Consider the following 12,716-nt stretch of genomic DNA (forward strand, 5'->3'; position numbering starts at 1 on the left):
AAAATTGAATAATAAAGAAAGTTCTTTAGGAATACTATCAATGATGTGTAGCAAAGTTTGACATGACCGAACTTTCCGCCCACCCTCGTGGTTCTGACACCCGTTTTAGGTCGTTCAAAATTGAGGTCGACAAAATGCTGGTAATGAGGTAGTTCAGCAGCTGACGAAGGGTGACATCGTGTAAGACTTTTGGGGCTTAGGCCGTAAGCCATATGCATACAAGCATCGTATGACGGTGGATTTGCCCCAAGGTGTAATTGGAGTTTGCGGTCCATAGGCAAAGGACAAGTTGATGTTCAAACAAAGCACGGTTGCAATCACGCTAGGCAAGGGGCGGACGCAAGATTGCTCGTGCTGATTATCGACATCTCCGGCTTGGCATAGATCGAGTCTGGAACACCCCGTGTTCTACGCTGCTTCGACGTTCGAGCCCCAAAGTTTCTTTTGCGAGCCACATGAATTCGACTGGTAGTTTCGTCGACGAACAAACGACTCTCACGTTCCTGCCAACAGCATATGCAGCATAGGAGTGACGGATGACCAGCATGACGCCTTGCAGATCGGATATACAGTTTCTCTCCGCCCGACTCGAAGTACTCTGAGCTACCATGTATGACAGTGCAGCAGAACAAGAAGCGGGTCGCTGATGAGACAAAGGTAGCTAACAGCTGTGCAGACAAGTTACGTTATCTAACCTTACTTGTTTGTCGCCATGGTAGCTGCCATTGTCTTTGACGATTTTTGGTATATCAAGACGACATGCGCAACCCCTTCAATCTGGTTAATATGACTGTACCACGCCCAACAATCACTCATTGAACTCCATACACAGCATTCCGATGGCTTCCACATGGCATATGCACCCTCGATTTGGCATCGCCGTGACAAATCGGGCACGTACCTCAGAACGGGAATCTCGAGCGTGCGATTCATCTACAGCCAATCAAAATCTCCAAAGGGCACGACAATTTTTGCTTATTGCTCATTCACGTCACGATGAGGAATTACTCTCGTACCATAATCTTTCGATGTCGTTCGCATTTCGCCTGCTCCGACTCGATCTCGAATCCCAGAACCCAGATTCAAACTGCCGGTAATCAGGCCACGCACTTAGACGCCACATGCGCTTGTTCGAAGGACTTTTTGACCGATGCGTAACAGCCCAAGTTGACGTTGAGCTCGTTGGAAGCGAAAGCGAAATCAGTAATCCAAAAGCTTTCTGACAGGGCGGCTGAGTTGCACAGCATAGCGATCGCATGTCGAACGCAGTCACTCCGTGCAAATCCGCACGCGAACAGACACCTTCATGTTACACTCAGATCGGGGACGCAATCCTTACCCCACGTTTGTTCTATGTGCGTGTATTATTGATCCGCGTTATAGTACCCAGTAGTTGAAGCGAGCTTTCATTGGATTCAAGTCTATCCTACGCGTCTAAGCAACCATGACAAGTTTGTCAACGGCCCCACGCGATGGCCTACAGTGCACAGCATGAATGGCGCATTTCCAAGCTGGACGTTTCTAGTCTCATGTCCATCGACCAACTGTCTCCCGTGGATGTTCAGCTACGGTATGCCATCTCGCTACCACGGATTACACAACAATGCTGTGGTTTCAGCTCGCAGTAGCTGCCTCGTCTGAGACCGTCCTGTACATCTACGCGTGTGAGTAACCTCACGTACATATGATCTCGATCAAAACGCCGCAACCCTATCACCCGCTCTAGTGGTCTGATCCTATTTCCGAAGAGCCGCACTCTTGCAGAACCCTGCTCCTCAATCCTCGCAATCCCAGCGCTCTCGATGATGTTTCGTTCCATGCTCACCACCAACCTTTTACCACCAACTTCTTGTGTAGGGACCCCAGCTACAAAAGCTCACTAATCCCGCTTTTGGAATTACATACAAGCAAGTAGCAGATAGCCCTATATCCAAGGAACTCTTCGTTAAACGCGCAGAACCATGTTTCACAACATTGAAATCACTCCATATATTGACTGAAACATGCATTTGAGCAACTCAACTTATCACCTCACCGCTCAACACTCCACCATATGGAGGCAGCCGACTTACACACAAGACAGACAGACACAACCTCCCCACACCCCTCCCCCAATATGCCACCACATATCCACTTTTCCCTATAGAAACAACACGCACCCCACCCACAAAACACAATCAAGTGTCCAAAGTAGGAGGCCGATATATACCTCAACGCACATGTCACGACGCAAAACACAAATACAAGTATAGGTACAAGTGCAAGCAAAAACCCAACTTATCTTTATCATTTAAATATCACTGCTTGAACCTTCCAAGACACGGACGCAAATTTCCCCAGAGCCTCGAAGATGATAGTAAAACATCTCCTCTTTCCACTGCAAAGAGTCGTGTGTACATCTCCCCTCTCCAAAATAGTCATAATCATATCGACCGAACCAAACTTCAACCAACAGCTGCCTGGGCTCTCGAACACGCGTCCGCACCAGTACATTGAGCAGAAAGTCGTCAAGAGACGGTTGATTAGCTTTTTGTTACTGTCATTGTGTACTCTTGCTGATAGTTACTGTGTATCAAGGGGCTGGGTATTAGCTTCTACACTGAGTTACTATATTAGATTCTTACTGTGTTGCGTCTATCTGCTTGTGCAACGAGCATGAATATGCTGTGAACCCATTATGATTATGAACCGAAAATAATGGCAATAGTTTTAACCCCTGTACTTGCATTAAACCTATTCACTCTGCAACCCTAAAGAATCATTCGCATCTATGTGGCATCCACGCCGTGGCAAACGGATGTAAATTAGCATCGACTCGAATTGAAGTGAGTAGAACAAGATGGAATAAAGTTGCCACTAGATAAACAAACACACGCAAAAAATACACATACTCGCTAGTTCAATCAATCCAGCGTCTCCTTCTTCACCGTACTTTATCCCCGCGATTGGTGAGGCACATACATGCATTTTGGACTATTGGCCATGAGTTCAACCGACATGCAGCTGTGAGAAACAGTGAAATGTAGAGCTATGCATCGGTGTAAAATGGGTACGCAGATGTGTATATATATACATCTATGCGGAATACCGATCATAGCGTGAATAGGCGAAGATGAATGTTGTGCGTATGAATTTCGATACGGGATGAGAGCGGGATTTTCAAGTCCAAAACTGCCTTCGGTATGATGAGTATGTTTGACAAGAATGCCAAAATCGACGGTCAATGGCCGAGCCATAAAAAACGTATGACGAATAGTAGAATTTAATACAATTGAATCATATCCACACTCCAATACTCATACACAAACCCCCCACCCCTCTCGCTAATCTAACGCTGATAGTATTTTCCCCAACACCCCTCCCCTACGTCTTCTTCCCCACCCTCGTAAAAAACGCACTCATCTTCTTCATCCCACTAGTATCCACCTTCTTAAGCTGCTTGACCGCCCTCCCCTCACTCTTCTTCCTCTTCTCCTCCTCCTCCTTCTTCCTCTTCTTCTCCTCGCGCTCGGCGATCTTATCCTCATCCTCTGTGATAGCGCGCTTGCGCGACATGTTGTCTGAGATGTTGCGCAGGGCGGCGGCGTCGCGCTTGAGAGTTGCGATGTGGGCGAGGTGTGTGGTTAGGGGGAGGAAGTGAGGTGAGGTGGTGAGGTGGGTTGTTAGGGTTTGGCGGAGGGTTGGGGGGAGGTAGGCGGTTGAGAGGTAGGTTAGGGAGGTTTGGAGGCGGAGGAGGGGGGGTATTTGGGAAGGTAGGTCTGTGGATGTGGTCGTTACGGTGGTGGTGCTGGATTCCACGGTGGTTTCGGAGTCTGGGACTGTGGGTGTGGAGGGTTCGTCTGGCGTTGTTGTTGATATGGCGCTTAGTGTGCTTTCTTCCCGGCGGATGCTCATTACGGGGACTTCGAGGGCGGTTTTTATGTGCTTTTCCTCGAGCGAGGGGGGGAGACCGTGCGCTACCATTCTTGTGGCTTTGGCTGTGAGGACGTCCAGGAGTTTGGGGGTGGAGAGCCGGTACATGGTCTGCTCGCCTGCGTCGACAGTGTCGCATACTAGGCGCACCTTCTTCTCCATCATACCCTTTAGCGTTAAATATTGCGAGAGCAGTGCTTTCCAGTGCTGCGACGTAGACGATAGCATGTCCAGGTAGTCGTCCAGTTCGAGGAATAGCTGTTTTGTGTCTTTCGCAGACTGGGGCGCCAGCGCGGGGAGGATCAGGAACAAGACATCAATGGGTGTGGCAATGAACAGGTCGGCGTCTTTGGTGATGTATCCGCTTCCTACTCGCATCCCGTCTCCATCTTCTTGCTTGGTCTCCTCATTACCAGATGCATGGATCAGCCAGCTCCGACAGCTCTTCTTGGGCGCTGCGATGCGCGTGAACTCGTGGAACCCCCGCTCAGGACAGAAGTAGTATCGTGATGGTGTGCCGGTTGCAGGGTTGTCGAGGGTGACTATGCGTGCATCTTTTGACGTGTTTTTTGGCAGGACGAAGAGTTTCGGCGGGTTGGAGGTGCTGGGAGGGAGTGATTTTGTGGCTGTGGCTGTGGCTGTGGCTTCTGTGGATGTTTCGGCCGGCGATGATTTAGACGCAGGTTGAGAGCGTGTCTTTCGTACCATGTTGACGTGTGGTTGGGAGGCTGTCTGACAATAGATGTTGCATGTGTGTACGGGCGTGGGCGATCTGCGCTGCTAAAGCGCGTGGGACGCGACGCTGCGCGTCATCCCTGCAAAGCCCATTTCCCGTTCCCGAGCGCTTGAAGACTAACAACAAATGCAACATCAACACGGCCGCAGATAGTGACAGAGCCACCGTTCACGCTTCCTACTTTTTTTTGGCCTGCAGTACTGTTTTACATGCGTCTTGGCGTGGATATGGAGAGTGGTCGTCCAGGCGCGCTGCAACAATCATGATTGTGCGGGACAGCCCCAAGTCTGGAGGTGGGCGAGTCCCTCTGCGCCGTGCGGGCTCCACTGACAGCCGTGTAGTGTCGAGCAATCAGCCGAACTGGCCGCCCAAGTCGCCGCACGAAGCCCTCCTGTGCTCGCCCTCTGGACGCCGCAAGTACGAACGACAACACGAGCGCACCTCGGTGTCACCATCTCCCTCGAAGCGCCGCCCCATGTCGCGAGGGCAGCCGCAGGACGACGGCGACGACACGGAAGAGGAAGACGAGGAGACGCTGCAGTTGAAGCTGCAGGCCATCGAGGCGCGACTGAAGCTCAAGAAACTGCAGAATGCACGCAAAACAGCAGAGACTGGGGACAATGCCTCTTCAGCGCGACCGAGCACCGCAGGCGGCATGCACCGCAGACAGCTATCACGACCAACTGCTGACCTCCAAGTCCCTGCTTCACCTGTGCGTATTCGAAGGGCCCCGGAAGAACAGCGAAGTCCAGCACGTGTTATGCTGGGTATCGACAAGGGGCTGAGGGCCCAAGATGTCAGTCTTAAGCGCGCTGGTAGTGCCATGTCGCATAGGCGTGATGGGGGTGCACGGCCTGCAGAAGTACCCAGGATCAAGTCCTTCAGCGAGCGCATGGCAGATAGCAGAAACAGAGAAAAACAGCGCGAAGAGAACGAGACAAAGCTCGAGAAGAGGCGATCCAGAGGGTTCGGTCTGCAGAACATCGAGGGCTTGAGAGATCGGCCAATATCTCGTTCGAACTCTTCATTCAGCTCAGACACCAGAAGTTCGCAGGACATGCCACCGCCAGCATCGAGAGCCCCGGTCAGAGGACACACCCGAACGCGAAGCGATATACAGGATCCACCCACACCACGACCGGGTACATCTCTTTCCTTCAGGACGGAAAGCTCGCGTCCGCCACCCTCTCCCATCCGACCGTACTCGCAAAGCTTTACTGCTACATCGACAACGTCAAAGTATGCCGAGGTCTCGCAACGCGACAACAGCACCGAAGCATCCAGTTTTGAGTCTCTGTCCGGTCTGCACCTCAAGTCGCGCCAGATGCAACACAATGTCATCACCCGCACACTGGAGGGCAAGACCGTACTCACGATACCGCAGCTGCTGAAGACCGTCAAGGCACCCGACTACGAACCGCCTGAATGGGAGAACGACTACGTTGTTCTGGGAGTTGTATGTTCGAAATCATCCCCACTCAATGCCAAGAACGCCGCTCGAGATCAGTCAACCAGCAACCAGGAAAGAGGCACAGACCAGCAGGGCAAGTTCATGGTTATTCGGCTGACGGACTTGAAGTGGGAGCTCGATCTGTATCTGTTCGATACTGGGTTCTCTCAATTCTGGAAGCTGACCGAGGGCACATTGATCGCAATTCTCAACCCAGATATCATGCCCCCTCGCAATCGGGACACGGGCAAGTTCTCGCTCAAACTCACCAGCTCGGATGACACTGTGCTTGAAATCGGCGCAGCGCGAGATCTCGACTTCTGTCATGCAAAACGGAAGGATGGCAAGGACTGCGGGCAGTGGATCGATGGCCGCAAGACAGAGGTTTGTGAGTTCCACGTCCAGCTCCAAGTCGAAAAGAGCAAGCGAGGGCGCATGGAAATCAACACAATGACTGGTATGGGACGAGGTCCCGCCGGCGGAGGCAAGCATGGCATGTTCGGAGGCGGGAGAGGCGGCGGCTCAAAAGGCGACGAGCTGAGAAGAGAAGGGAAATTCCACGACCGAGAAATCCACGAAACCGTCTACATCGCACCCCGACCTGGCGGCGCAGCAAGACTTCTAGACGGAGACAACCAATCGTGGGAGCGCGGTGCGAGTCGAGAGGAAAAGTTCCGCAAACAACTTGCCGAGAAGGAAAAAGAGCGCGAACTCGCAAAAAGACTCGGCACCATGGGTCAGGGCAGCACTGGAGGCGACTACATGAAGTTGAAGGGCGCTGATATACAAAACCTCCCCGTGCGCGGAGTGGCCTCTTCTCGAGACGCGTCAGCAGCGAACCAGGACAAGCAGTCCAACACTGACTTCCTCGGCCTGCTGGGTCGGAAAGCAGACGACGTCTCTCTCGCTCCGGTTCACAAGAGGAAGAGGACCTTGTCCAGCAAATCGACAGCTTCCAGTGCGCCGATCGGCTGGAGCGGCGCCAGCAAACACAGCGTGCTGCTCTCGCCTAAGAAGATGCCTCCACCACGACCAGCCCTAGTGCGTCAAGAATCCACCCCGACCAAGAAACGAGCGCGTCTCCTGCTACCGGAGAAAGGCATTCGTGAGCCGGGGAGAGACAGCCTAGGGGGTTTGGATGTGGGGTTGATAGCAGCCATGGACGAGGACGACGATGATGATTTGGAGGTTGTTTGACGGGACATGATATTCCGGGATTACTGTTTTCTTTCTAAGCAACACATCACTGATTCCCTCAGCATGCATGGCATTGATAGAGGTCTTGGGGGGGTTGATGGGTGGGATTCAAAGCAAAGGTAAATGGGTGTACGATATGGCTTTCACGACTTGGGGTTGCCCTGATTGGCTGTACTAAGCGAGAACAAGTGCGATGTTTTGAACTTTTTTTTTGGAGGCGCTGCTTTTGGATACCCGCATTATACAGTAACGATTGTGCTTAGTGTATTTGGCTTTGAGCTGCGATTGGTAGCTTTTTCCTTTGTCGAGCTTTCCTTCGTCGGTTTGTTGCGTTTTCACATGTACATCGTCTGAGGAATTGCAATTCGAAAATCCAGTTACGCTCACTCTCAAGAATCAAACCCACACCCAGGCCGCCCAACAACACAACAACCCCCAACCATGGCGTCACCAACAAATCCGCCCGCAGACAAGTCACCAGACCCCACAATCTACTGCCTAATAAACTACGAAGACACCTACGTCCAGCCCCTCCTCCTCACAGCCCTCTCCACCCACCTCCCCGCCCACACCTACAAGCTAATAACCACCCTCTCCGACCTCCCCACCCCCTCCTCCCCCCTCCTCCAATTCCTCCAATACGAATCCCTCTCCTGGGACCACCTGCTCGCGCACCCCACAACCTCCCTCGCAAACGCCTACATAATCCGCAAAGCCCTCATCCGCAAACACTACCTCAGCACCACGGTCGCGAACTGGTGCGTTAAGTACCCTGAGAGTGTGCTGAGGAGGCATGTCATGCCCAGTGTGGAGTTTGAGGTGGATTATGTGGAGTTTCTTGATGATGCGTTGGTGGAGGCTTGGGAGTTGAGGGAGAGTTGGGGGAGGAATGAGGTGGGAGGGGGGGAGAGGGAGAGGGAGTGGTGGATTTTGAAACCCGGGATGAGTGAGAGGGGACAGGGGGTTCGGCTGTTTTCTAGTGAGGAGGAACTTGTGCGGATTTTTGAGGGGTGGGAACCGGATAGCGATGAGGAGGATGAGGAGGATGCGAGGAGCGACGACGACACCAACGACAAGGACTACAAATCCCTATCCGACGGAATCATAACCTCGCAACTCCGCCACTTCATAGCCCAGCCGTACATCCACCCGCCTCTCCTCCTCTACCCCTCAACATCACCCCAACAAGACCTCCGCAAATTCCACATAAGAACCTACATCCTCGCCTCCGGCGCGTTGAAAATCCACATCTACCGCCCCATGCTCGCCCTCTTCGCCGCATCGCCCTACACGCCCCCATCAACAACCACGCCCCCCGACCTATCCGCGCACTTGACAAACACCTGCCTCCAAAACAGCACCACGCGCGCCGGCTCCGTGTCCCTGTTCTGGGACCTGCCTTCCACTCTCCCCGTCCAACCCCCATATACCCCCTCTATCACCGCAAACGCGTCGTGGAAGGACGACATATTCTCCCAGATCCGCAGTATAACTAGTGAAACTTTCACCGCCGCCGCGCGCGGAATGGGCACGCACTTCCAGCCGCTGCCTAATGCGTTTGAGGTGTTTGGGCTGGATTTCATGGTCGGTGTTGAGGCGGATGGGAGTCTGAGGGCGTGGTTGTTGGAGGTTAATGCTTTTCCGGATTTTGGGCAGACGGGGGAGGGGTTGAGGGGGGTGGTGGGCGGGCTTATGGGGAGTGTTGTTGGGGTTGCTGTGGGGGGGTTTTTTGGGGTGGGTGGGGAGGGGGGAGGGGATATGGTGGAGGTTCTGGATTTGGATTTGGGGAGGCGGTGAGGTGGGGATGGGGATGGGGATGAGATGGTGGGGAAGAGAAGTGGGGAGAGGTGGGAGATATATAGAACATGCGTCATTGAACCACGATTTCGGAGGGGACATGAAGGAGAGAGCTCACGAGAACTAGATGGAAGGATGAAATGGGATGTGCAGGATAGAAAACGCAAAAATAACAATAAGACAAGATCGGAATGAGGCTTCAGATGCAACACCACAACACACATACGTGCAAGAAACGCGATCAGATATCGGTACAAGAAGATATCGCTATATATTGTGACCACGAAAAGGATTCTCGTCAAGGTATATGCCATGCCATGCCACGCTACGCTATGATATAATATGATATGTCAGTCCGCCTACTGAATCCACACGCTCAAGAGCAATACTGTCTCGCAGAAACACATGCCGTGTCCAGCGATAACCCCACCTCACTTCCTCCCGCGCGCCCTCGCCTTCCCCTTCGACGACTTACTCAACGGCCTAACCTCCTCCTCCTCCTCTTCCTCATCATCAACCTCCGAGCTATGATCCTCCGTCTCGCGATTATCTGAATCCACTCCCCCCTCTGTACTAGCGTTTCTCTCCTTCTCCGCCTCGGCAGCCCACACTTTCACCAGGTTGGCCTGCACGTCTTCGGGCAACTCGTCGCTCCTCTCCTTGCCGTTCCACGCCCGGCAGCCTCCGCATCGCCAGCGGCCGACGTCTTCGATGGAGCGCGTCCCGGGGGGTGCTTGGCCGTTTACGAGGCGGCATTCAGAACAGATCAGCGCCATGCGGTTCTTGGCTTGTGTTTCGTCTTCGCCGAGGAGAGCGTCGAGGATGCGGTCATACCAGTGGGTCTGCGTGAGGGTTGAGGGAGACGCAGAGGAGTACTGTTTGGTGATATCTGGAGCGCCGAATGCATTTGGTGCAAACTCTGCGCCTGGAGCTTCTGGTGGGGCTTGGACCTGAATCGAAGGTGGAGCTTGTGGTGAGGCGACAGCAGGCGGCGGGCGTTGCGGGGTAGACGGCTGTTGTTGTTGGGGCTGTTGAGGGGATCGCTGGATGTTGGCCGTGGGTGGGGGAGCGAAGCCAGTCCGTGGACCTTGCGGCTGGCCCGGTTTCTGCGGGCCTTGGGACTTCCTACGTCCCGGGCCAGGGCTCGGCTCCTTCTTTGGCGACGCACCGTACTTTTCGAGCAGTTGCTGCGTCGAGTTGTACTTGGTAGCCTCCTTCAGTTTATCGATGGTGGCGTCTCGTTCCTTGTTGAGTTTCTTGAGGTAGACGTCCGTGTTGCGGATGCGGTAGTCGAAGTAGCTGGTGAGAGCGTAGCGGATCAGGTAGATGCTGCGGGTAGTCAGAGTCTGTTGAAAACATTTATTCTACTATTTTGGACCTACACTACCGGCCCACCAGCGACGACTGAACCCTCTGTCACCCCCCAGTTCTGCCATCCCGTGACGAGAGTAAGCAGCATGGCAGCCAGGATATAGGCAAACCCAGCGTACAGCGTCCACATGACGCGGGCACGCCGGGAAAGCTGACGCATTTTGTCATTTCTGGTGGTGGCTCTGCTGATTTTCGCCGAGAGGGTGGAGAGAGTTCTCTCGAACGCGGCAGCATCGGTGCCATTCTATTGCTGTGTTAACGGCGGCCCTGGCGTGCAGAGGGTGCACTCGACGCACCTTCCAAAACCACCCCATGATGGCTGATCAGTCACAGTGCAGCCCTAATCAAGGGCGAGGCCAACGAAGCATGCTCGGGGTGCTGTCAAGGTCGGACGATGAAAGTGCGACGTCAGCGAGAGCGGGCTGTTGATCGACGCAGGGTTCACGTCTCAAGCGGAAAGCCGCGTCACGTGTCGGTCAACTTCTCTCTTCCGCGCCGTTGGCGTGGTCGATGAGGTTGTAGCAACAATCCCAGAACAGGCCAATGTCACGCGAAATGGCACTCGTAGCCTACAGAAGCCTCCTGCGCTCGGCGCGCATCGCCTTCCAAGGTACGCCAAACGACGATGGGGCGGATGGACGGCAAATACTCACAACAAGACAGGCGACTTGAACATGCTCTCCGCCGCCCGCGCCGAAGCCCGCAAGAACTTCGAGCAGAACCGCAGCCTCGCCGCTGGAAGCACAGAACTCTCCGCCCAAGTCGCACACGCACAAGAGGTGGCCAAGTTCCTGCGCGAGAACGTTGTGCAAGGACAGGCGACAGACAAGCAGGGCAACTACAGTATGTCTTGAACATTTGTAATTAATATCTTGTCTAATTCCCGCGACAGAACTCCGCATACACGACGAGACGGAAAGAGGAGACAATGAGGATATCAAGAAAGCACAAGGGAAGAACACGTTGGGAGGACCTGTCAAGTGCTGCTCGGCCTGATCTTGTGTCCGCCTGGAATAAAATAAACCGTGATACCCATGCCGTCCAGAACGCCGAATGAATGCCTGTAAAACATATACATGCTAGTTGCCTGCCAGACTAGCGTAGTTGACCTCGTCGTCCGCACCAGGTGGAGGCGCAATCGCAGACATGTTGTCCGCGCTGTCCTGTGGGGCGTCCTCGATGGCAGCTTGGGAGCCAGCACCTCGCCGTGCGGGTCCTGCCACCTGTCTCCCTTCCCGTGCATACTGCATCCTGACGTTCTGGTCCAGACTGTCGAGCTGCTTTGGCCTTCCCCATGTCACCCTCATCGGACAGCCCTTGATGACCACCTTCCCTTTGAGTGCATCTGCAGCAGTCTCGGCATCTGCCCTCTTGACGTAGTTGACATACGCGCAATGCGCCCGATGCGAACAGACAAGCGACCGGAGCTGGCCGTATTGTACGAAATGTGTGCGGAGGTCGTGCTCGGGGAGGTCATCCTCCACACCCGTGACGAAGAGTGACGCGATGTTCGGGTCTGACGGCGGCAACCAGTCCTGGGGGCTGGGTTCTGCTGCGGGGCCAGGCGCGCGACCTCCTCGTCCACCGCGCATGCCTCCCCGTCCACCGCGCGAGTCTCTCGTCCTGATAGGCCCTGTGACATGTCCATACGCACTGCTGCCATCACCACCTCCTCCAGGCGCAGGCAGTGCCTTTTGCCCGCTCTCTTCTCCTTCAGCGTCCATGCGCCGCTGCTTCTTGTAGTACGGCTCGCTCTTGGCCAGGCGCGACAGCAGCTCGCGCGCCTTCTCGTCCGTCTTCTCATACGCTTCCATAGCACCCCGACCCTCCTCAATCTCCTTCTCGTGCTCCTGCGCATAGTACTGGCGGTTGATGTCGCTCTTGGGGCCCGGCGCAACCATCTTCAGCGCCGCGTCACGGACAGTGATGGGCAGGCCAAAGGACAGATCCAGCATGCAGTGCTGGCAGCAGTTCTTGAGGCGGGCGCATGTCAGGCAGATGTTGGTGCGCTTCTGGCGGGCGGTGCGGTCGGCTTTCCAGCGGAAGATGGTGAAGGGTCGCGTGCAGATCTTGCATTCCTGGTCGCATTAGTTTACCGTGTTCATTCGCAGGGGGAGCAGGACTTACAGCGCCATAGTCCTCCTTCAGCATCTGCACGTACGGGTTGTCCGGCAGGCATTTCTCGCACACGGACGGGAAGTCGGTCGTCTCCCAGCCCGAGCGATTCAGGTCTTGCTTAATCTGCGGAGGCAT

The 12,716-nt window shown here is 54.3% G+C and overlaps 6 protein-coding genes across 6 annotated transcripts; 3 read left to right on the forward strand and 3 right to left on the reverse strand.

The window, feature by feature from the left end:
* Positions 1 to 3,362: 3,362 nt before the first annotated feature.
* On the reverse strand, positions 3,363 to 4,809 carry P153DRAFT_363343 (uncharacterized protein; the record flags this gene model as incomplete). Its single annotated transcript, XM_033667352.1, has 1 exon — positions 3,363 to 4,809. The coding sequence occupies exon 1, from the start codon at positions 4,618 to 4,620 to the stop codon at positions 3,364 to 3,366; it is 1,257 nt and encodes a 418-aa protein (XP_033527505.1). The 5' UTR covers positions 4,621 to 4,809.
* Positions 4,810 to 4,910: 101 nt separating this feature from the next.
* On the forward strand, positions 4,911 to 7,295 carry P153DRAFT_381562 (uncharacterized protein; the record flags this gene model as incomplete). The annotated part of the gene is made up of 2 exons (XM_033670055.1): positions 4,911 to 4,941; positions 4,990 to 7,295. 2 exons carry the CDS (start codon positions 4,911 to 4,913, stop codon positions 7,293 to 7,295), a joined length of 2,337 nt encoding a protein of 778 aa, XP_033527506.1.
* Positions 7,296 to 7,736: 441 nt separating this feature from the next.
* P153DRAFT_282136 (tubulin-tyrosine ligase) lies at positions 7,737 to 9,092 on the forward strand (the record flags this gene model as incomplete). Its single annotated transcript, XM_033663178.1, has 1 exon — positions 7,737 to 9,092. The coding sequence occupies one exon, from the start codon at positions 7,737 to 7,739 to the stop codon at positions 9,090 to 9,092; it is 1,356 nt and encodes a 451-aa protein (XP_033527507.1).
* Positions 9,093 to 9,368: 276 nt separating this feature from the next.
* P153DRAFT_363344 (uncharacterized protein) lies at positions 9,369 to 10,870 on the reverse strand. The gene is made up of 3 exons (XM_033667353.1): positions 10,760 to 10,870; positions 10,475 to 10,707; positions 9,369 to 10,421 (listed from the first exon to the last, which is right to left on the reverse strand). Exons 1-3 carry the CDS (start codon positions 10,775 to 10,777, stop codon positions 9,524 to 9,526), a joined length of 1,149 nt encoding a protein of 382 aa, XP_033527508.1. The 5' UTR covers positions 10,778 to 10,870; the 3' UTR covers positions 9,369 to 9,523.
* A 136-nt stretch (positions 10,871 to 11,006) lies between these two features.
* Positions 11,007 to 11,560, forward strand: P153DRAFT_331545 (mitochondrial zinc maintenance protein 1, mitochondrial; the record flags this gene model as incomplete). Its single annotated transcript, XM_033665467.1, has 3 exons — positions 11,007 to 11,073; positions 11,127 to 11,306; positions 11,356 to 11,560. The coding sequence occupies 3 exons, from the start codon at positions 11,007 to 11,009 to the stop codon at positions 11,457 to 11,459; spliced, it is 351 nt and encodes a 116-aa protein (XP_033527509.1). The 3' UTR covers positions 11,460 to 11,560.
* P153DRAFT_372809 (uncharacterized protein) lies at positions 11,543 to 12,716 on the reverse strand (the record flags this gene model as incomplete). The annotated part of the gene is made up of 2 exons (XM_033669421.1): positions 11,543 to 12,541; positions 12,591 to 12,716. The coding sequence occupies 2 exons, from the start codon at positions 12,714 to 12,716 to the stop codon at positions 11,543 to 11,545; spliced, it is 1,125 nt and encodes a 374-aa protein (XP_033527510.1).

Source organism: Dothidotthia symphoricarpi (assembly GCF_010015815.1).
Source record: "Dothidotthia symphoricarpi CBS 119687 unplaced genomic scaffold P153scaffold_3, whole genome shotgun sequence".
Lineage (NCBI taxonomy): Eukaryota > Fungi > Ascomycota > Dothideomycetes > Pleosporales > Dothidotthiaceae > Dothidotthia > Dothidotthia symphoricarpi.